This window comes from Erythrolamprus reginae, chromosome 2 (genome assembly GCF_031021105.1).
Source record: "Erythrolamprus reginae isolate rEryReg1 chromosome 2, rEryReg1.hap1, whole genome shotgun sequence".
In the NCBI taxonomy this organism is placed as follows: Eukaryota; Metazoa; Chordata; class Lepidosauria; order Squamata; family Dipsadidae; genus Erythrolamprus; species Erythrolamprus reginae.
This window is the reverse complement of record NC_091951.1, coordinates 345636593-345662447: the sequence shown is the minus strand read 5'-3', so window position 1 is coordinate 345662447 and position 25855 is coordinate 345636593. Positions and strand designations below refer to the sequence as shown.

General features: G+C 39.2%; 1 protein-coding gene across 1 annotated transcript in view; it reads right to left on the bottom strand.

Annotated features, from left to right (window-relative positions):
- LOC139159060 (lipoxygenase homology domain-containing protein 1-like) overlaps positions 1–25855 on the bottom strand; it is a 152881-nt gene that overhangs the window by 20062 nt on the left and 106964 nt on the right. Inside the window, exons 23-25 of the mRNA XM_070736423.1 lie at positions 22280–22465; positions 8998–9125; positions 831–948 (exon numbers count right to left, since the gene is read on the bottom strand). Coding sequence (XP_070592524.1) covers positions 831–948; positions 8998–9125; positions 22280–22465 — 432 coding nt within the window. The remainder of the gene's footprint in view (positions 1–830; positions 949–8997; positions 9126–22279; positions 22466–25855) is intronic.

Genomic DNA, 25855 nt, shown 5'->3' with positions numbered 1-25855 from the left:
TAGGTAGCTGACTCCATGGAGTTGAGAGTGGGAGGGAGGAGTTTTATACCTTCCCTTGAGCTTTGCCCTTGAGCTTCCTGTTAAAGGAAGGGAAGGAAGGGAAGGGAAGGGAAGGGAAAGGAAGGCAGTCCGATCTCCTCTTGAAAATGTCCTGAGTTGGGGTGTTCGCAACCTCCATTGGCAGGCCATTCCACTGGTTGATCACTCTGACTGTCAGGAAGTTCTTCCTTATCTCCAGGTTGAATCTCTCCTTGGTCAGCTTCCAACCGTTGTTCCTCGTCCGGCCCTCTGGTGCCCTGGAAAACAGTGTGACCCCCTCCTCTCTGTGGCAACCCCTCGTATACCTGTAGACTGCTATCATGTCCCCCCCTGGCCCTCCTTTTCTCTAAGCTATCCATGCCCAGTTCCAGCAACCTCTCTTTGTATGTCTTGGTTTCTAGTCCCCTTATCATTTTGGTTGCTCTTTTCTGCACCTTCTCCAGAGTTTCTATGACTCCTTCCTTCCTTCCTTCCTTCCTTCCTTCCTTCCTTCCTTCCTTCCTTCCTTCCTTCCTTCCTTCCAACCTCTGCAGGCCAGTCACAGACAGCGGGCGGGCCGCATCCAGCCCCCAGGCCGCACTTTGCCCAGGTCTGACCTGGAGGCTCCCTGGAAGCCAAAAACGCCCTCCCGAGCTTCTGTATGAGCCAAAAATCAGCTGGCTGGCACACACATGCACGTTGGAGCTGAGCTAAGACAATGGCTCACATGCCAGCAGATATAGCTCCGTGCGCCACCTGTGGCAGCCATGTCACAGATTCAACATCACTGGATTAAAGAACGGATATGCCACCTGTTCAAGAAACCAGTCCGGGCGGCATCCGGTCCCGTCTGTCCTTATTCGCATCTTCTTCAGTGGTGCAACATCTGGAATTTCCAGGATAAAAGTATCCTTTTGGCCAATTTCAAATCTGGAAGAGAAGAAACATTTGCTCAGAATTCCTGGGGCCTGGCTTGTCATCTCAGAGGACATCAACCAGATGTTTTTAAGTGCATGGGATTTAAAACACCAAAATTCCTCAGGTACAGCCCGGCCCCATTAGATAAAGTTGGAGTGCAACATAGGATAATCACTTGCATGTTGTTCCTTCCCCCAAAAGATTAAAAAGTGTGCACATCATTTTATTTCCACAGCTTCTTTTTTTAAAAGATGTAGCATCTAGCTAGATGTGGCAGAACTCCTGAAATCTAAGTAAGGTTGGGCTTGGTTTGAGGGGGAGCGCAGTGGGGCAGGTAAGTTTATGTACTATTTATTGACTACTCAATAGTTTTTTTATTGTCTTTCCTTCTCTAGCACCTTGGTATGATCCCTATTTACTTTTAAAACAGGAAATAATTAAATAGTATGGTTTTACTCATAAACGCTTTAATAATTTTAATGATTAACTAGGACTTTTATAGCAATTAAAGAAAATTAATCTACTTGCCTAATCTGTTATCATACTCAACCTTGTGGACTCATAGAAACATAGAAGACTGACAGCAGAAAAAGACCTCATGGTCTATGTAGTCTGCCCTTATACTATTTCCTGTATTTTATCTTAGTACAAAAGCTTAAAATGTGACTGTGCTCCTCAACAAATAATGCTGTCTATCATTTGTCCTTTATGTGGCTATTCAAATAATGTGACTTAATCAACGGAAAAAGAGTCCAAGCACCTAATTAAATAATCTTGGTTTATCTTGGTCAGTAAGCCACTTCCACCCAGTCACATGACTTTTAAGCCATCCTGGTCACATGATTGTCAAGCCACTCCTGCCTGGTCACATGGTCAGCAAGCTACTTCTACCTGGTCACATGACCTTCAAGCCTCACCCACAAAATAAGCCACGCCCACAATGTGGCAGTAAAATTTTTGGCAGCCCATCACTGGCTTTGGTTAGTATTTAGATGGGAGATGATCAAGGGTTGATCCTAACTTCTCTATTAGTTATAAGATAAGCTGATATTGGAGTAATTAGTTTAATGGCAATATGAAAGTTTGAATTAAGATTCAGATAAATGAGATTTTGTTAATGCTTATGTTGATGTAATGTTTTATTATAAAGTGGAGAAAAGATTTTTTTTTATTTAGAGGTCTAAGATTTACAATGTTGTATAAGTTTTATAGAACTTTTAAATGAGTAAAGAGAGATAAGAGCCTCCATTGAATTATTAATCCCAGCGGCCGATTAGGGATGGCCTTCTCTGGGTCCTGTCGACTAATCAATGTCGTCTGGCGGGGCCCAGGGGAAGAGCCTTCTCTGTGGCAGCCCCGGCCTTCTGGAACCAACTCCCCCCGGAGATCAGAACTGCCCCCACCCTCCTCGCTTTTTGTAAGTTGTTGAAAACTCACTTGTGCCTCCAGGCATGGGGAAATTGACACCTCCTCTAACCACTTGGTTTATGTATGGTTTGATTGGGTTGTGTGATTATTTTATTATAAGGGTTTTAAATTGTGTTTTTAAATATTGGATTTGTACATTGTTTATTATTGTTGTGAGCTGCCCTGAGTTTTTGGAGAGGGGAGGCATACAAATTGAATTAATAATAATAATAATAATAATAATAATAATAATAATAATTATTATTATTATTATTATTATTATTAACATAGAGAGCAGGGGCCAGAGTGACCATAAATACATAGGAAGAAAATAGACATGTGATAATATAAAAGAGGGTGAAGGTGAACTTAGAGGGGAGGATATATGAAAGGAAGAGAATATATAAGATAGGTGAAAGAAAGGAAAGACAATTGGACAGGGGACGAAAGGCACACCAGTGCACTGGTGCACCAGTTGCAGCCCTATTTGGACGGGGACTCACTGCTCACAGTCACTCATGCCCTCATCACCTCGAGGTTCGACTACTGTAACGCTCTCTACATGGGGCTACCTTTGAAAAGCGTTCGGAAACTTCAGATCGTGCAAAATACAGCTGCGAGAGCAATCATGGGCTTCCCTAGGCATGCCCATGTTACACCAACACTCCGCAGTCTGCAGTGACAGGCAGGACGTTGCAGCATATTAACCAGAGGCTGTTAACCTCAAGTCATGAACTGGACAGCAAGAGGGGTTTTAGTTTAATGCACACTAATGGACATAAATCTGAAGAAAAGTCTAATAAAAGTAAAGGAAAAGAGAGAGAGAGAGAAAACCCAATTGGAAGCCAGGCTCATTCCTCCAGACAATTAGTTAGTTCCCCTGGGTGGCTTTCCTTGGTGTCCACTTATCAATATTTGTGTTGCTGGAGCTATTTCACAGTTAATGCTGATTTAAATTAAATTGCCTTATTATCTGAGACAGGTTAAAAAGATGTTCTGGCTGAACACATATTTCACCTTGCACCACCACTGAAAGGGGGGGGAGATTTACTACCTTTCCTCTCTTTGCCGCCCAGTCTGAAGGTGAATAAACCATGTTTTGCTACCTCAACAATTCCCAAATGGCAAGCATGTTTGGGGGTTAAATTTAGTGCCTTTGGCGTTGTGGCAGGAGCCTTAGAATTTACTAGCGGCTTCTCAATTTCAGTTTAGTGAAAACTGCATTGTTTAAAAAAGAGGCAAAAATACCGTATTTTTCGCTCCATAAGACGCAGTTTTTTTCCTCCCAAAGTAGGATGAAAAATCAGCCCCGTCTTATGGAGCGAAGATGCAGGCAGGGAGGGGGGGGAGGCGCTGGAGCAGAGGGGGCGCAGGGACGGGGACAGGGGGGGGGAATCGTCTGAATGCGGTTCTGAGTTGGGGGTTCGGGGGTGCTGGAAAGCCCCCCAGGCCGGCTGCGATCTTTTAAAACAGCCGCGCCGCTTCTCAGCTGACTCCTGAAGCGCGGAAGTTCGCCTTTGGCTTTTGGCTTCAGGAGTCAGCTGGGAAGCGGCGCAACTGTTTTAAAAGATTGCAGCTGGCCTGGGGGGCTTCCCAGCACCCCCCCAAACCCGCTTCCCAGCTGTTAAGTTATTCTGTTATTGTAATAAATATTTTAGCCCACTTTTTGGCTCAAAATATTTTTTTTCTATTTTCCTCCTCTAAAATCTAGGTGCGTCTTATCAGCAGGTGCGTCTTATAGAGCGAAAAATACGGTAGTTGTAGTTTATAGTTATAGTTTATTAGATTTGTATGCCGACCCTCTCCGAAGACTCGGGGCGGCTCACAGCATAGCAGTAATACAATACATTGCAAATCTAATAATAAAAAATTAAATCCACTTAAAAAGACATTAATAACATAATAAAACCCCTAACTATGCAGTCACATACATTCAACCTAATCTATTATGCAGTAAGGCCAAAAATATAATAAAAAGGGGGAAAGATGGTAATTATCCCCACGCCTGGCGACAAAAGTGGGTCTTCAGCATACAAATGTAATAAATCTAAAAATACAGATGGTTAGAAAAGATAATAGGAAAACATGTAGATTTTAATCCTGGATTGTTTTTTTAAATTATGGATGATATCAGAAAAAAATGATAAGAAAAGTATGTACCTAAGAACGCCTCTACTTACAAACTTTTCTAGATAAGAACCGAGTGTCAAGATTTTTTTGCCTCTTCTCAAGAACCATTTTCCACTTACAAACCCGAGCCTCTGAAACTGTAACTGGAAAAGGCAGGGAGAAGCCTCCTTGGCGTCTCTCTAGGAATCTCCTGGGAGAAAACAGGGCCAGAAAAGGTGGGGAAAAGCCTCCATGGGGCCTCTCTAGGAATCTCCTGGGAGGAAACAGAGCTAGAAAAGGTGGGGAGAAGCCTCCGTGGGGCCTCTCTAGAAATCTCCTGGGGAAAAAATAGAGCCAGAAAAGGCTGGGAGAAGCCTCTGTGGGACTTCTCTAGGAATCTCCTGGGAGAAAACAGGTCCAGAAAAGGTGGGGAAAAGCCTCCATGGGGCCTCTCTAGGAATCTCCTGGGAGGAAACATAGCTAGAAAAGGTGGGGAGAAGCCTCCGTGGGGCCTCTCTAGAAATCTCCTGGGAAAAAACAGAGCCAGAAAAGGCAGGGAGAAGCCTCTGTGGGACTTCTCTAGGAATCTCCTGGGAGAAAACAGGACTGGAAAAGGCGGGGAGACGTCCTTCCTGGAGGCCACGTTTCGGCCGACCAGGAAGGACATCTTCATGATATCAAAGCTCCACCCATGGAATTCCCTATTGGGATTCCCACCTCCGTTTCAGCCTCCAGATCAGCCGAAAACGCCGCTGCCGATTGGAAAAATGGTGCTCCGCTGGGCGCCGCCCCCCGGCTGTAACCTTCTGAAACAGCCGGGCACTTCTCCGCAGCCTCCGGAACCCAAACCCAAACCCAAACCTTTGCCGAACCTCTGGGTTTGGCATTCAGGAGAATGCCGAGAAGCCTCTCGGCTGTTTCAGAAGAGTGCCATTTTGCGATCTGCAGTGGGTTTGTAAGTTGAAAAAAGTTCATATGAAGAGGCAAAAAATTTCCGAACCCCCGGTTCGTATCTCGAAATGTTTGTATTACGGGGGGTTCGTATCACAAGGTACCACTGTATAGTATGGTATGGTATGGTATGGTTGTCACGCTGAGGATTGACAGCCTCCAAAGACATTAAGAAACATCCAGTAGTTAGATAGTTAACTCTGTTTATTAATGTAGCTCCTCCCTCTCTATGATGTAACAGTGCTTTGCTCACTTCCTCCTTCTTGCAGGAAGAGAAGTTCACGCCATTATTAATCTCGTCTTTGTCTTTTAGAGATGTAGACGTATTTTCAGCCTCTCCAGGCTAACTTTATTTTTCTACTTTTTATAATAAAAAGTTTGGTTCATTTTAATATGTATGCTTGTGCTTTAATATCCATCTACCTCCGGAAAGCCTTACTTCAGTTCTAGCGAACCGAGTACTCTGCTTGGTAAGTCTTTCTGATCCAACAATGGTATGGTATGGTATGGTATGGTATGGTATGGTATGGTATGGTATGGTATGGTATGGTATGGTATGGTATGGTATGGTATGGTACAGTACAGTACAGTATTATAATATAATGTAATGTAATGTAATATAATATAATTATAATATAATAATGTAATGTAATGTAATGTAATAATGTAATAATAATATAATATAATATAATATAATATAATATAATATAATATAATATAATATAATATAATATAATATAATATAATATAATATAATATAATATAATATAATATAATATAATATAATATAATATAATATAATATAATATAATATAATATAATATAATATAATATAATATAATATAATATAATATAATATAATATAATATAATATAATATAATATAATATAATATAATATAATACAACACAACACAACACAACACAATACAATACAATACAATGATATGGAAATGGATGGCATATAAATTTAATAAAAATGAATAAATAAGTCTAAAATTGAGTTTTTCAGTTCAGTTCATGTAACCATTATTTGCTTGTTTAATTGTTTAGATGATATGTCACACAAACACTCTGGAAACCTACCTTGCATTTCTCACTAAGAAAAATGCATTCAATTGTTGTTATTGTTATGATTTGGTGTTCAGGGATTGGAGAAAGCTCTTAATATTTTTATTAGGCTTAATGCTTATTTTAGGATTTGCACAACAATATTCATGTTTCTACACTTCAACATAACAGGAAACTCTGTCGCTGACTTGTAGCAATCATGCCATCAAAATTTGGCAGCGTAATCAGGAGTTTGCCTAGAATGGAATTACGGTTTGGAGTTACAGTATTTCTTTGGTGTTTTAAAAACAGCATGGATTCCTAGTGACTGCCCACACAGCTCCCTATATAGTTTTCTTGGCAATATGTTGGAAGTGATTTGCCATTGACCTCATTCATAGGGTTGAGAGAAAATGACCAGGCCAAGGTCACCCAGTTGGTAGGACTAAAACTCACAATTTCCTGGTTCCTAGCCTGTTGCTTGAACAGGGGTGGAGGAATTATTGACCCCCTCAGAGAGGGTTCGGGGGGGGGGAGGAATTATTGACCCCCTCAGAGAGGGTTCGCAACTTGGGCATCCTCCTCGATCCACAGGTAACATTAGAAAACCATCTTTCAGCTGTGGCGAGGGGGACGTTTGCCCAGGTTTGCCTGGTGCACCAGTTGCAGCCCTATTTGGACCAGGAGTCATTGCTCACAGTCACTCATGCCCTCATCACCTCCAGGTTCGACTACTGTAATGCTCTCTACATGGGGTGTTCGGAAACTTCAGATCGTGCAGAATGCAGCTGCGAGAGCAATCATGGGCTTCCCTAGGTATGCCCATGTTACACCAACACTCCGCAGTCTGCATTGGCTGCCGATCCGTTTCCGGTCGGTTATGACCTAAAAAGCCCTTCATGGCATCGGGCCAGAATATCTCCGAGACCGCCTTCTGACGCACAAATCCCAGCGACCAGTTAGGTTCCACAGAGTTGGCCTTCTCCGGGTCCCGTTGACTAAACAATGTCGTCTGGTGAGACCCAGGGGAAGAGTCTTCTCTGTGGTGGCCCCGACCCTCTGGAACCAGCTCCCCCCGGAGATTAGAACTGCCCCCACCCTCCTTGTCTTTCGTAAACTTCTTAAAACCCACCTCTGCCGCCAGGCATGGGGGAACTGAGACATCTCCCCCGGGCCGATACAGTTTATGTATGGTATGTTTGTGTCTATGTTTTCTTTTTAATAAATGACTTTTTTTAATGACTTTTAATTATTAGATTTGTTATGTATTGTGTTATTATTCTTGTGAGCCACCCCGAGTCTACAGAGAGGGGCGGCATACAAACCTAATAAATTGAATTGAATTGAATTGAATTGAATTCAAAAATTTCAAATGGGTTCTCTGCTCGTTTGCTGAGTGTAGTAGTGGGTTCCTGTGGGGTTGGAGGAATGGGGTGAGAGAGGCAAGCCACCCAGAGTCCTTCAGGAGTTGGGCGTCATATAAATTAGATTAAACAAAGAAAGAAAGAAATACAATAAATAAAATAAATAAATTTGGAGGTTCTCTGAACCACCCATAGCATCATTCATTCATTCATTCATTCATTCATTCATTCATTCATTTATTGGATTTGTATGCCGCCCCTCTCCGGAGACTTGGAGCGGCTAACAGCAACAATAAAACAGTGTACAATAGTAATCTAATACTAAAAACGATTAAAAACCCATTAATATATAAACCAAACATACATACATACATACCATGCATAGAATTGTAAAGGCCTAGGGGGAAAGAGGATCTCAATTCCCCCATGCCTGACAGCAGAGGTGGGTTTTAAGTAGCTTACGAAAGGCAAAGAGGGTGGGGGCAACTCTAATCTCTGGGGGGAGTTGGTTCCAGAGGGCCGGGGCAGCCACAGAGAAGGCTCTTCCCCTGGGTCCCGCCAAGCAACATTGTTTAGTTGACGGGATCCGGAGAAGATCCACTCTGTGGGACCTAACTGGACGCTGGGATTCGTGCAGCAGAAGGCGGTCCCTGAGGTAATCTGGTCCGGTGCCATGAAGGGCTTTATAGGTCATAACCAACACTTTGAATTGTGATCGGAAACTGATCGGCAACCAATGCAGACTGCGGAGTGTTGGTGTAACATGGGCATATTTGGGAAAGCCCATGATTGCTCTCGCAGCTGCATTCTGCACGATCTGAAGTTTCCGAACACTTTTCAAAGGTAGCCCCATGTAGAGAGCATTACAGTAGTCAAGCCTCGAGGTGATGAATTAGATTAAACAAACAAAGAAAGAAAGAAATACAATAAATAAAATAAATAAATTTGGAGGTTCTCTTAACCATCCATAGCATTCGCAATGGGTTCTCCCGAACCTGGGCGAAGAAAGCTGGCTGGAGAATTCTGGGAGTTGAAGTCCAGAAGTCTTAAAGTCGGGGACCCTTGAAAGTCACCTCCATGGGCTACGTCTCTCCAAATTCCTTGGATCAAGAGTGCCAATTGGAAGAGGCCAACCTAAGTAGAGAGCAAGACGGCGATGTTTGTTCCTGAAGTGCCTCTTACCTGTTTCCACTTTTTTCCAGCTGCATCTCTTCAGAAGACCCACTGGACCCAAAGAATATGAAAAAAATGCCGGTGTCCGTCCCGGCCTCTGACAAATCCCCAGTCTCCACAGTCACTTCGTAGAGAATCTGCGGAAAATAAAAGTTCATGTTTTAGCAAAAAAAAAAAAAAAGACAAAAAATAAAACAATAAAACCCACCCAGGTTTTAAAAACTAAAATAGAAACAATCCACAAATGCGAAGAGCCAAAGCCACCCTCTTTAAAATTGAGTCATTGGTTGGCTTTACAATGCAGAATAGACTTCTGCTTATACAGTATACTGTAGTTGGGTATCTGTCCAGGCGCTGTAGAGGAAAATGTGTTAACACTGAAGATGAAAATGATTTCTGCATTGGGAAACATGTTTTGGAATCAGCTGACAAATTGGACTTCTTTTCCATCCCTCTGACTTTTCATATTCTCCCTCTTCCCTCCTTCTCTGTCTCTCCTTCTCTTCTCTTTTCTTCTCTTCTCTTCTATGTTTCTCTTCTTTTCTCGTCCCCTCCTCTCCTTCTCTCCTCCTCTCTTCTATATTTCTCTTCTGTTCTCTTCGCTTTCTCTTCCTCTCCTCTCTTCTATATTTCGCTTCTCTTCCTCTTCTATCTTCCTCTCCTCTCTTCTATATTTGTTCTATATTGTTCTATATTGTTGTGAGCCACCCCGAGTCTTCGGAGAGGGGCGGTATACAAATCTAATAAATTATTAACTATTGTTATTATTTCTCTTTTCTTCTCTTCTCTTCCCCTCCCTTTCCTTCTCTCTTCTCTTCCTCTTCTCCTCTCTCCCTCTCCCTGTCCCCTCCTCTCTTCTATATTTCTCTTCTCTTCCTCTTCTTTCTTCCTCTCCTCTCTTCTATATTTCTCTTTTCTTCTCTTCTCCTCCCTTCCCTTCTCTCTCTTCTCTTCCTCTTCTATCTTCCTCTCCTCTCTTCTATATTTCTCTTCTCTTCCTCTTCTATCTTCCTCTCCTCTCTTCTATATTTCTCTTTTCTTTTCTTTTCTTCTCTTCTCCTCCCTTCCCTTCCCTTCTCTCTCTTCCCTTCCTCTTCTCTCTTCCTCTCCTCTCTTGTCTTTTATATTTCTCTTCTCTTCTCCTCTCCTCTTCCTCTCTCCCTCTCCTCTCTCTCTCTCTGAAAAAGAGAACTGGTTGCAAAAAAATTTACAACCCGCCCCTCCTTTGAACAGTCACTATGCAAGCTGTGGTAAGTCAGGGACTATCTATATTGCAGGCTAACTCTGCTCAGAGTCTGGAGTTTGATCCTGAACACCTCAAGGTTGACTCAACCTTCTGGCCTTCCAAGGTCGGTAAAATGAGAACCCCAGTTTGTGGAGGAAATAGGCTGACTCTGTAAACGATCTCCCCCCCCCCCCCCCACCGAAGAATGCTGTAAAGCAGTCATTTTCAACCTTTTTTCAGCCGCGGCACATTTTTTACATTTACAAAATTCTGGGGCACACCACCAACCAAAATGACATAAAATGACACCCTAAGACACTCTCCTCTCTTTTTCCATCCCTGTCTCCTCCCCACCCTTGTATACACACTCTTGAACCATTTCCAAAAACAGGTGAGGCCTCGGTTTTTTTCTCTCTTATTCTTTGGGTGCTTTTTATCATATGCTTTAAATCAAGAGTCACTTCTCTCTCTCTTTTGTTTCTCTCTCTTTCCTCTCATTCTCTGTCTCAATCATTTTCCAATTTCTCTTTTTTCCTCCCCTTTTTGCTCATTTCCCTCTCTCTCTCTCCCTTCCTCTCCTTTTCTCTCTCTCTCTCTCTTGCTTTCTTTCTCTCTTTTTCTCTCTCTCTTGCCTTCTTTCTCACTCTTGCTTTCTCTCTCTTTCTCTTTTCTTTCTCTCTCTTGATTTCTCTCACACACACACTCTTTCTCTCTCTCTTTCTTTCTCTCTCTCTCTTTCTCACTCTCACTCTCTCAGCAAAAAGTTGTGAGACCAGAACCTGAGCTTCCTTCTTCGCGACACACCTGACCATGTATCGCGGCACACTAGTGTGCCACGGCACACTGGTTGAAAAACACTGCTGTAAAGCACTAAGGGGCGTGCATAAGTGCACCAGAGTGCCTTCCGTCTGCTGTCCTAATGTTTCTCTCTTATTAGTATCATGTATATAAACATTGTTATATCTTTGTATACTACCAATCTGTACTTGACAAAATAAATAAATAAATAAATAACAATGTAAGTGCTAGTGCTGTGTCTGTCGCTATTTGGATGGTCATGGAAGTTGTTGTAAGTTGAGAACTACTTGTAACATGTTTGCTTCAAATGAGAGTTTATTTTGTTTTATTTATATATATATTTGTCAAACAATTATAGGATGGTAATCTGTATAAGCATAACATTAGAAAAATAATGATAAAAAGTAATGATAAAAGACAACAGGATAGTACAGGGGTAGGCAAAGTTGGCTCTTCTATGACTTGTGGACTTGAACTCCCAGAATTCCTGAGCCAATCATGCTAGCTCAGGAATTCTGGGAGTTGAAGTCCACACGTCATAGAAGAGCCAACTTTGCCTACCCCTGGGATAGAAGGACAGGGACGGTAGGCACAATGGTACACTTATGCACAACCCTTACATACCTCTTAGAAAAGGGAGAGAGGTCAATTTGTAAGGTTAAAGGTTTTGGGGTTGGGAGTAGAAACCACAGAGTCAGGTAGAGCATTCCAGGAGTAGATTACTCTGGCATCTATCTATCTATCTATCTATCTATCTATCTATCTATCTATCTATCTATCTATCTACCTACCTACCTACCTACCTACCTACCTACCTATCTCTAGATCGATCTATCTATCTATCTATCTATCTATCTATCTATCTATCTATCTATCTATAGATCTATCTATCTATCTATCTATCTATCTATCCATCTCTATCTATCTATCTATCTATCTATCTATCTATCTATTTATCTATCTATCTATCTCTATAGATCTATCTATAGATCTATCTATCTATCTATCTATCTATCTATCTATCATCTATCTATCTATATCTATCTCTCTATCTCTCTATCTCTCTATCTCTCTCTCTCTATATATATATATATATATATCTATCAATATCAATATATATCTATCAACACAGCAGAATACAAGGAAAAAATGACAAATCTTCTAAAAAATCCGGCCTACAAACTCCTAAGCACAGATCCTACCACCTACCTAGAAAAAACCACCAAATCTAAAATCAAGGCCTCTCCCATCAGCGAAGAAATCCAGCAAAAAATCATCCCCAGAGAAAAATCTTCCATATGTCCAAAACTCTATGGCCTTCCAAAAATACACAAAGAAGGAATACCTCTCAGGCCAATAGTCAGTTCTATAGGCTCCCCTCTACAAAACCTTGCCAAATTTTTAGCCAAATACCTTCAACCATATACAGAAACTATTACCTCATATGTTCAAAATTCATCCCACTTTATACAAATAATTAAAAAACAAAACCTACAACCCGATGACCTACTTGTAAGTTTCGATGTCGTGTCCCTGTTCACACAAATACCTATTACAGAAGCCTTGACAGCTATCCAAGACAAACACAAACCCCCCAAATATATCCTAGACCTTACCAACCACTGCCTGACCAATACATACTTCATCTATAATGAACAAAGATATAAACAAATAGAGGGAGCCCCCATGGGATCACCTCTATCACCTGTCATAGCCAACCTCTATATGGAATATTTCGAAAATAATGCTTTAGAGCAAGCCAAATACAAACCCAAACTTTGGCTGAGATATGTTGATGATACCTTTGTAATTTGGCCACATGGTAAAGAAAAACTAGACAATTTCCTCACTCATCTCAACAGCCTACACCCCAAAATACAGTTTACTATGGAAACAGAAATCAATGATCAACTTCCCTTTCTAGATGTACTGGTCTATAAAAAAACCCAATGGCAGCCTAGGACATACTATCTACCAAAAGAAAACCCATACCAACCGTTATCTAAATGCACACTCACACCACCACCCCGCACAAATCACCTCAGTGGCCAAAACTCTCATCACCAGAACCAAACGCTTAGCTGACCATGAGCACTTAAAAACAGAATTGAACAAACTCAAAGATGTACTAATTTCTAATGGATTCAAAGAGAAAACAATAACAAACCTAATCAATAAAGAGACACCCCCCAAAAAACAAGATCAAGAACAGGACAATGGCACCACCATCCTTCCTTACATCAAAGGCACCACGGATAAAATTAGTAAAATTCTACAAAAACATAACATCAAAACCTCATTTTGCACTAACCAAAAAATATCTAATATCCTAAGGAGCCCCAAAGATAAAATCCAATTAGAATACCAAGGTATCTATGAAATCCCTTGCAAAACATGTGCAGCCACATACATTGGACAAACTAACCGAAGAGTGAGCCAGCGCATGGCAGAACATATGAATGCAGTCAAGAAACAGGAGAAGACCTCCTCCCTTGTCCAGCACATTAAAAGAACAGGGCACGAAATTGACTTTGAAAAAACTAAATTACTCCACAAAACAGAGAATTTATATAAAAGAATCTCTCTAGAAGCTATTGAAATTGAAAAAAGATCTTTTTGTTTAAATAAACGGGATGATACCTCACGTCTGCCAGAGATTTGGAAACCAGCCTTAAACAAAATAAAAACTTCATTATAATCAATATGTCAATCCTTTAATTATTATGATTTTAGAATTTTATATTTGGAAATCAGACTTAAACAAAACACTTCATAATCTTCATACCATTCCTTCTATAACCATGATTACACCAACCAATCAGATCACGGAAGCATAGTCACCCAATCTATTTGCTACATTCAAAGCAAATCTCCACCCCCACACTACATGCTAAGAAGGAATGTCAGTTGCTAATATTCATTTGCAAAAACACAGAGATTGGAACTCCAGCCTGATGATGGTAAATGTGATTTTACCGAAACGTCGCATAGACATGCAAAACATTACACAGGGCAAAACCCGAACTCAGAACAATCTACATACATATACCCGTGAAAATTTACGAAAACAAATATCTTGCCTCTACGGGGAGGACACTTTCCTACTGACTAGGACCTATGAAAAACTTGAAGTCAGAAAAGCCTCCATCTTATGTGATCTCACATTCCTACGCAACTGCAGGGACAAAAAAATAATTCCCAAATACTTCCAACTAAAATTCCACCCAAAAACCCCAACCATAGAGAGGATCCTAAAAAGAACTGAATTAGCCCTAATCAGAAATGAACTCCACAAAAAAAGATTCATACTTGATGAAATCAACAAAAGTCTACTCTCTCTTCACCTTAAAATCAGTAACCAAATACATCCTTTACTCTGGGATAAATTCAAACAAATATCAATCTGGAGGGCAGAAACAGAAACCCAATACAAAACAGACACACATAATAAGAAACTCCAAATACTAGAGGTACAGCAAAAACCCAGCCCTCCACAACAACTTATGACCAAAACAGTACATAACATATCAGACAAGATACTCACCACTACAGAAACCAATATTCTTTCAAAAGGATTTAATTTTGCAATAACTCCAAGACGAATACCAACTGAAAATATCATATGTGGAATTGAAACAACTTTACATAAAATCAACCCAGATACTGCTAACAAAATTAGACTCCAAGTCACTAATATTCTGTGCTCTAGTAAACCTCCAAAAAGCAACATACAGCAGGAAGAAAGAGAGGCACTTATCAATCTAAAGAAAAACCAGGATATAATAATCCTTCCAGCTGATAAAGGAAACTCCACTATAGTAATGAACACAGCAGAATACAAGGAAAAAATGACAAATCTTCTAAAAAATCCGGCCTACAAACTCCTAAGCACAGATCCTACCACCTACCTAGAAAAAACCACCAAATCTAAAATCAAGGCCTCTCCCATCAGCGAAGAAATCCAGCAAAAAATCATCCCCAGAGAAAAATCTTCCATATGTCCAAAACTCTATGGCCTTCCAAAAATACACAAAGAAGGAATACCTCTCAGGCCAATAGTCAGTTCTATAGGCTCCCCTCTACAAAACCTTGCCAAATTTTTAGCCAAATACCTTCAACCATATACAGAAACTATTACCTCATATGTTCAAAATTCATCCCACTTTATACAAATAATTAAAAAACAAAACCTACAACCCGATGACCTACTTGTAAGTTTCGATGTCGTGTCCCTGTTCACACAAATACCTATTACAGAAGCCTTGACAGCTATCCAAGACAAACACAAACCCCCCAAATATATCCTAGACCTTACCAACCACTGCCTGACCAATACATACTTCATCTATAATGAACAAAGATATAAACAAATAGAGGGAGCCCCCATGGGATCACCTCTATCACCTGTCATAGCCAACCTCTATATGGAATATTTCGAAAATAATGCTTTAGAGCAAGCCAAATACAAACCCAAACTTTGGCTGAGATATGTTGATGATACCTTTGTAATTTGGCCACATGGTAAAGAAAAACTAGACAATTTCCTCACTCATCTCAACAGCCTACACCCCAAAATACAGTTTACTATGGAAACAGAAATCAATGATCAACTTCCCTTTCTAGATGTACTGGTCTATAAAAAAACCCAATGGCAGCCTAGGACATACTATCTACCAAAAGAAAACCCATACCAACCGTTATCTAAATGCACACTCACACCACCACCCCGCACAAATCACCTCAGTGGCCAAAACTCTCATCACCAGAACCAAACGCTTAGCTGACCATGAGCACTTAAAAACAGAATTGAACAAACTCAAAGATGTACTAATTTCTAATGGATTCAAAGAGAAAACAATAACAAACCTAATCAATAAAGAGACACCCCCCAAAAAACAAGATCAAGAACAGGACAATGGCACCACCATCCTTCCTTACATCAAAGGCACCACGGATAAAATTAGTAAAATTCTACAAAAACATAACATCAAAACCTCATTTTGCACTAACCAAAAAATATCTAATATCCTAAGGAGCCCCAAAGATAAAATCCAATTAGAATACCAAGGTATCTATGAAATCCCTTGCAAAACATGTGCAGCCACATACATTGGACAAACTAACCGAAGAGTGAGCCAGCGCATGGCAGAACATATGAATGCAGTCAAGAAACAGGAGAAGACCTCCTCCCTTGTCCAGCACATTAAAAGAACAGGGCACGAAATTGACTTTGAAAAAACTAAATTACTCCACAAAACAGAGAATTTATATAAAAGAATCTCTCTAGAAGCTATTGAAATTGAAAAAAGATCTTTTTGTTTAAATAAACGGGATGATACCTCACGTCTGCCAGAGATTTGGAAACCAGCCTTAAACAAAATAAAAACTTCATTATAATCAATATGTCAATCCTTTAATTATTATGATTTTAGAATTTTATATTTGGAAATCAGACTTAAACAAAACACTTCATAATCTTCATACCATTCCTTCTATAACCATGATTACACCAACCAATCAGATCACGGAAGCATAGTCACCCAATCTATTTGCTACATTCAAAGCAAATCTCCACCCCCACACTACATGCTAAGAAGGAATGTCAGTTGCTAATATTCATTTGCAAAAACACAGAGATTGGAACTCCAGCCTGATGATGGTAAATGTGATTTTACCGAAACGTCGCATAGACATGCAAAACATTACACAGGGCAAAACCCGAACTCAGAACAATCTACATACATATACCCGTGAAAATTTACGAAAACAAATATCTTGCCTCTACGGGGAGGACACTTTCCTACTGACTAGGACCTATGAAAAACTTGAAGTCAGAAAAGCCTCCATCTTATGTGATCTCACATTCCTACGCAACTGCAGGGACAAAAAAATAATTCCCAAATACTTCCAACTAAAATTCCACCCAAAAACCCCAACCATAGAGAGGATCCTAAAAAGAACTGAATTAGCCCTAATCAGAAATGAACTCCACAAAAAAAGATTCATACTTGATGAAATCAACAAAAGTCTACTCTCTCTTCACCTTAAAATCAGTAACCAAATACATCCTTTACTCTGGGATAAATTCAAACAAATATCAATCTGGAGGGCAGAAACAGAAACCCAATACAAAACAGACACACATAATAAGAAACTCCAAATACTAGAGGTACAGCAAAAACCCAGCCCTCCACAACAACTTATGACCAAAACAGTACATAACATATCAGACAAGATACTCACCACTACAGAAACCAATATTCTTTCAAAAGGATTTAATTTTGCAATAACTCCAAGACGAATACCAACTGAAAATATCATATGTGGAATTGAAACAACTTTACATAAAATCAACCCAGATACTGCTAACAAAATTAGACTCCAAGTCACTAATATTCTGTGCTCTAGTAAACCTCCAAAAAGCAACATACAGCAGGAAGAAAGAGAGGCACTTATCAATCTAAAGAAAAACCAGGATATAATAATCCTTCCAGCTGATAAAGGAAACTCCACTATAGTAATGAACACAGCAGAATACAAGGAAAAAATGACAAATCTTCTAAAAAATCCGGCCTACAAACTCCTAAGCACAGATCCTACCACCTACCTAGAAAAAACCACCAAATCTAAAATCAAGGCCTCTCCCATCAGCGAAGAAATCCAGCAAAAAATCATCCCCAGAGAAAAATCTTCCATATGTCCAAAACTCTATGGCCTTCCAAAAATACACAAAGAAGGAATACCTCTCAGGCCAATAGTCAGTTCTATAGGCTCCCCTCTACAAAACCTTGCCAAATTTTTAGCCAAATACCTTCAACCATATACAGAAACTATTACCTCATATGTTCAAAATTCATCCCACTTTATACAAATAATTAAAAAACAAAACCTACAACCCGATGACCTACTTGTAAGTTTCGATGTCGTGTCCCTGTTCACACAAATACCTATTACAGAAGCCTTGACAGCTATCCAAGACAAACACAAACCCCCCAAATATATCCTAGACCTTACCAACCACTGCCTGACCAATACATACTTCATCTATAATGAACAAAGATATAAACAAATAGAGGGAGCCCCCATGGGATCACCTCTATCACCTGTCATAGCCAACCTCTATATGGAATATTTCGAAAATAATGCTTTAGAGCAAGCCAAATACAAACCCAAACTTTGGCTGAGATATGTTGATGATACCTTTGTAATTTGGCCACATGGTAAAGAAAAACTAGACAATTTCCTCACTCATCTCAACAGCCTACACCCCAAAATACAGTTTACTATGGAAACAGAAATCAATGATCAACTTCCCTTTCTAGATGTACTGGTCTATAAAAAACCCAATGGCAGCCTAGGACATACTATCTACCAAAAGAAAACCCATACCAACCGTTATCTAAATGCACACTCACACCACCACCCCGCACAAATCACCTCAGTGGCCAAAACTCTCATCACCAGAACCAAACGCTTAGCTGACCATGAGCACTTAAAAACAGAATTGAACAAACTCAAAGATGTACTAATTTCTAATGGATTCAAAGAGAAAACAATAACAAACCTAATCAATAAAGAGACACCCCCCAAAAAACAAGATCAAGAACAGGACAATGGCACCACCATCCTTCCTTACATCAAAGGCACCACGGATAAAATTAGTAAAATTCTACAAAAACATAACATCAAAACCTCATTTTGCACTAACCAAAAAATATCTAATATCCTAAGGAGCCCCAAAGATAAAATCCAATTAGAATACCAAGGTATCTATGAAATCCCTTGCAAAACATGTGCAGCCACATACATTGGACAAACTAACCGAAGAGTGAGCCAGCGCATGGCAGAACATATGAATGCAGTCAAGAAACAGGAGAAGACCTCCTCCCTTGTCCAGCACATTAAAAGAACAGGGCACGAAATTGACTTTGAAAAAACTAAATTACTCCACAAAACAGAGAATTTATATAAAAGAATCTCTCTAGAAGCTATTGAAATTGAAAAAAGATCTTTTTGTTTAAATAAACGGGATGATACCTCACGTCTGCCAGAGATTTGGAAACCAGCCTTAAACAAAATAAAAACTTCATTATAATCAATATGTCAATCCTTTAATTATTATGATTTTAGAATTTTATATTTGGAAATCAGACTTAAACAAAACACTTCATAATCTTCATACCATTCCTTCTATAACCATGATTACACCAACCAATCAGATCACGGAAGCATAGTCACCCAATCTATTTGCTACATTCAAAGCAAATCTCCACCCCCACACTACATGCTAAGAAGGAATGTCAGTTGCTAATATTCATTTGCAAAAACACAGAGATTGGAACTCCAGCCTGATGATGGTAAATGTGATTTTACCGAAACGTCGCATAGACATGCAAAACATTACACAGGGCAAAACCCGAACTCAGAACAATCTACATACATATACCCGTGAAAATTTACGAAAACAAATATCTTGCCTCTACGGGGAGGACACTTTCCTACTGACTAGGACCTATGAAAAACTTGAAGTCAGAAAAGCCTCCATCTTATGTGATCTCACATTCCTACGCAACTGCAGGGACAAAAAAATAATTCCCAAATACTTCCAACTAAAATTCCACCCAAAAACCCCAACCATAGAGAGGATCCTAAAAAGAACTGAATTAGCCCTAATCAGAAATGAACTCCACAAAAAAAGATTCATACTTGATGAAATCAACAAAAGTCTACTCTCTCTTCACCTTAAAATCAGTAACCAAATACATCCTTTACTCTGGGATAAATTCAAACAAATATCAATCTGGAGGGCAGAAACAGAAACCCAATACAAAACAGACACACATAATAAGAAACTCCAAATACTAGAGGTACAGCAAAAACCCAGCCCTCCACAACAACTTATGACCAAAACAGTACATAACATATCAGACAAGATACTCACCACTACAGAAACCAATATTCTTTCAAAAGGATTTAATTTTGCAATAACTCCAAGACGAATACCAACTGAAAATATCATATGTGGAATTGAAACAACTTTACATAAAATCAACCCAGATACTGCTAACAAAATTAGACTCCAAGTCACTAATATTCTGTGCTCTAGTAAACCTCCAAAAAGCAACATACAGCAGGAAGAAAGAGAGGCACTTATCAATCTAAAGAAAAACCAGGATATAATAATCCTTCCAGCTGATAAAGGAAACTCCACTATAGTAATGAACACAGCAGAATACAAGGAAAAAATGACAAATCTTCTAAAAAATCCGGCCTACAAACTCCTAAGCACAGATCCTACCACCTACCTAGAAAAAACCACCAAATCTAAAATCAAGGCCTCTCCCATCAGCGAAGAAATCCAGCAAAAAATCATCCCCAGAGAAAAATCTTCCATATGTCCAAAACTCTATGGCCTTCCAAAAATACACAAAGAAGGAATACCTCTCAGGCCAATAGTCAGTTCTATAGGCTCCCCTCTACAAAACCTTGCCAAATTTTTAGCCAAATACCTTCAACCATATACAGAAACTATTACCTCATATGTTCAAAATTCATCCCACTTTATACAAATAATTAAAAAACAAAACCTACAACCCGATGACCTACTTGTAAGTTTCGATGTCGTGTCCCTGTTCACACAAATACCTATTACAGAAGCCTTGACAGCTATCCAAGACAAACACAAACCCCCCAAATATATCCTAGACCTTACCAACCACTGCCTGACCAATACATACTTCATCTATAATGAACAAAGATATAAACAAATAGAGGGAGCCCCCATGGGATCACCTCTATCACCTGTCATAGCCAACCTCTATATGGAATATTTCGAAAATAATGCTTTAGAGCAAGCCAAATACAAACCCAAACTTTGGCTGAGATATGTTGATGATACCTTTGTAATTTGGCCACATGGTAAAGAAAAACTAGACAATTTCCTCACTCATCTCAACAGCCTACACCCCAAAATACAGTTTACTATGGAAACAGAAATCAATGATCAACTTCCCTTTCTAGATGTACTGGTCTATAAAAAACCCAATGGCAGCCTAGGACATACTATCTACCAAAAGAAAACCCATACCAACCGTTATCTAAATGCACACTCACACCACCACCCCGCACAAATCACCTCAGTGGCCAAAACTCTCATCACCAGAACCAAACGCTTAGCTGACCATGAGCACTTAAAAACAGAATTGAACAAACTCAAAGATGTACTAATTTCTAATGGATTCAAAGAGAAAACAATAACAAACCTAATCAATAAAGAGACACCCCCCAAAAAACAAGATCAAGAACAGGACAATGGCACCACCATCCTTCCTTACATCAAAGGCACCACGGATAAAATTAGTAAAATTCTACAAAAACATAACATCAAAACCTCATTTTGCACTAACCAAAAAATATCTAATATCCTAAGGAGCCCCAAAGATAAAATCCAATTAGAATACCAAGGTATCTATGAAATCCCTTGCAAAACATGTGCAGCCACATACATTGGACAAACTAACCGAAGAGTGAGCCAGCGCATGGCAGAACATATGAATGCAGTCAAGAAACAGGAGAAGACCTCCTCCCTTGTCCAGCACATTAAAAGAACAGGGCACGAAATTGACTTTGAAAAAACTAAATTACTCCACAAAACAGAGAATTTATATAAAAGAATCTCTCTAGAAGCTATTGAAATTGAAAAAAGATCTTTTTGTTTAAATAAACGGGATGATACCTCACGTCTGCCAGAGATTTGGAAACCAGCCTTAAACAAAATAAAAACTTCATTATAATCAATATGTCAATCCTTTAATTATTATGATTTTAGAATTTTATATTTGGAAATCAGACTTAAACAAAACACTTCATAATCTTCATACCATTCCTTCTATAACCATGATTACACCAACCAATCAGATCACGGAAGCATAGTCACCCAATCTATTTGCTACATTCAAAGCAAATCTCCACCCCCACACTACATGCTAAGAAGGAATGTCAGTTGCTAATATTCATTTGCAAAAACACAGAGATTGGAACTCCAGCCTGATGATGGTAAATGTGATTTTACCGAAACGTCGCATAGACATGCAAAACATTACACAGGGCAAAACCCGAACTCAGAACAATCTACATATCTATCAATCTATCTATCTATCTATCTATCTATCTATCTATCTATCTATCTATCTATCTATCTATCTATCTATCCATCTATCCATCTATCTATCTATTCTATAGATTAGAAGGTCTTTCAGTAAGACTGACCTTTAGGCCAATATTGATGCAATCTGCATCCAGGATGTTGAAGACCCGCGAAGTGAGACCATCTCCCCTATCCTGAGCCAGCCAGCACTTGCAAACAAAAGTGAATATCACCCCCTTAGTTGGCACCGTGACACTGAATTCATCCAAGAGCCAGGAGCTTTCTGGTGTAGCCCCATCATGGCCGATCTAGGAGAGATAAGAACAGATTACCAACTGGGTCAAAATGAACATAGGCGAGATTCCTTAAAGATCTAACAGGAAAGAATTAAAACTGGAGCTAACTGAAAAGAGCAATGCTCTTTTCCTGCATGTGTGGGTGGTTTTTTTTTAATGACGACGATTGGTTCAATCAGATCATCTATGTAGAAGGGTATTATTTCCCCCTGCTAATACCTGCACAGCTGCAAAACATAAGAGCTAATCACCTGGGGAAAATGCTGATGTTCAAATTCTTGAACTATGGCAGAAATAAAGCAAATATATCTATATCTATACTGCTCAAAAAATAAAGAGAACATTCAAATAACACATCCTAGATCTGAATGAATAAAATATTCTCACTGAATATTTCATTTGCAAAACAGCATGTAAAATTGACTGTCAATTAGTGTTGATTCCTAAGTGGACAATTTGACAGTCTTTGGAGAGGGGCGGTATACAAATCTAATAAATTATTATTATTATTATTATTATTATTATTATTATTATTATTATTATTATTATTTCATAGAAGTTTGATTTACTTGAAGTTATATTCTTTTTTAAGTGTTCCCTTTATTTTTTTTGAGCAGTATATATCTATATCTATATATCTAAATATCTATATATCTATATATCTATATATCTATATATCTATATATTTGTTTTTGTAAATTTTCACGGGTATATGTATGTAGATTGTTCTGAGTTCGGGTTTTGCCCTGTGTAATATTTTGCATGTTTATGCGACGTTTCGGTGAAATCACATTCACCATCATCAGGCTGAAGTTTCCAAGCTTCGTGCTGTTGTATTTTACATTTTACAACAGCACAAAGCTTGGAAACTTCAGCCTGATGATGGTGAATGTGATTTCACTGAAACGTCGCATAAACATGCAAAATATTACACAGGGCAAAACCCGAACTCAGAACAATCTATATATCTATATATCTATATATCTATATATCTATATATCTATATATCTATATATCTATATATCTATATATCTATATATCTATATATCTATATATCTATATATCTATATATCTATATATCTATATATCTATATATCTATATATCTATATATCTATATATCTATATATCTATATATCTATATATCTATATATCTATATATCTATATATCTATATATCTATATATCTATATATCTATATATCTATATATCTATATATCTATATATCTATATATCTATATATCTATATATCTATATATCTATATATCTATATATCTATATATCTATATATCTATATATCTATATATCTATACAGTGTTCCCTCGATTTTCGCGGGGGATGCGTTCCGAGACCGCCCGCGAAAGTCGAATTTCCGCGAAGTAGAGATGTAGAAGTAAATACACTATTTTTGGCTATGAACAGTGTCACAAGCCATCCCTTAACACTTCAAACCCCTAAATTGCAATTTCCCATTCCCTTAGCAACCATTTAGATTATTACTCACCATGTTTCTTTATTAAAGTTTATTTAAAAAAATATTTATTAAAGGTAGATGAAAGTTTGGCGATGACATATGATGTCATCAGGCGGGAAAAACCGTGGTATAGGTGAAAAACCCGTGAAGTATTTTTTAATTAATATTTTTGAAAAACCGTGGTATAGACTTTTCGCGAAGTTCGAACCCGCGAAAATCGAGGGAACACTGTATATCTATATATCTATATATCTATATATCTATATATCTATATATCTATATATCTATATATCTATATATCTATATATATCTACGGTATATTTCGGAGTAATGAGGACACACCTTTTTCCTCCCTAAAAGAGGCTGAAAATTCAGGTGCTTCTTATACTCTGAATGTAGCTTTTTCTTGAAGCCTTTTCCCCCCAGCCCTAACTAGGTGCTAAGGATCTTCCCAGCTCTTATACTGCAGGTTCTTTCATTGTTACTGTCTGTGAAGAATGTTTTCCAAGCTCTAAGAGTTTTTTTCCATTACTCTAACTTGCTCCGAGTAAGTTTCTTTCCAGCCCTAAACAAGTGCTAACAATGTTCCCAGCTCTTACCAGCTTGCAAAGTCTTTCATTGCTGTTCTCTCCAAATAAGGTTTTTTTTAAAGCCCTAACCAGGGGATAAAATAATGTGCTGAAACTGACCAGACTAAGGACGCTAGCCAGATGAATATCTGGTAAGCAGATTCTTTTCCATATTTTCCTCCCCAAAAACTAAGGTGCGTCTTATATTCCAGTGTGTCTTATACTCTGAAAAATATGGTATAACTATATCTATCTATATCTGCCTATTTCTATCTCTGTCTGTCTGTCTGTCTCTCTCTCTCTCTCCCCCTCTATCTATCCATATCTATCTATCTATCTATCTATCTATCTATCTATCTATCTATCTATCTATCTATCTATCTGTATTTATGTATGTATATATATGTGTGTGTGTGTGTGTGTGTGTGTGTGTGTGTGTGTATGTATGTATGTATGTATGTATGTATGTATGTATGTGTTGTGATTCCGTCTGAGGCCCCTCAGGGAACGGCTGATCCTCTGCCGGCTTCCTGCTCAGAGGGGGAGGATGAGGAACAGGAGGTTCAGGCAGACAGGGAGGAGGAATCTCAGGCTGAGGGAGAAGGAGGACAGCCAGAGTCCCCCGAGGGGGAGCTCTCCCCAGCAAGCAGCCTGGATTCCTTAGATGAAAATGCACAAGCAATCATCGATCTCCGGCAGAGAAGAGCAACACAACGAAGGGGACAATTAGCCAGGTACTTTCAGCACTAAAGAGGCAACAGGTGGGTTTGGGTGTGGTGCTCTCTGGAAAGGCTGAAAAGGCAGACCCACCCTTCCTGGCTTGTGGAGTATTATCTTTGGGAGTCCTGGGACCTGGCTGTGATCTTTGGCGTCTTGGAATTCTGGTTTGTGACTTTGAATACTGAAACCTTGGGGGGGGGAAGGTGTGGGTCTTATTCTCTACAGTGGTGGGTGTGCCAGCAAGAAGTCTGCTGTATTGTCTGGCCGTCAGGATTCTGCTGTGAAGTCTCATAGCCTGCCTGTGGGGAAGAACAGGTTTTTCTCTGTGTTTATTTTTCAAACTATAAAGTGCCTTTGTTTGTACCAGCGTGTCTGGCTGTTTTTTCCAGTTGGTGTTGAAGTCTGGGGGCACCCAGACAGAACAGTATGTATGTATGCATGTATATGTATATATGTAACATATTTTTGCTGATAATGAAAAGGAAGGGAGACTACTATAGATCTATTTCGGGTTAATTTGCCTTCATCAGGTAGCCACACCCTTACTGGGATTTGAACCTGGGACTCTGCGTTGTAAGGCAATGGCCTTAGCCTCTAGGCTACAGGCTCATCTCCTGTATCAGCTTGTACCAGGGAAGGGTT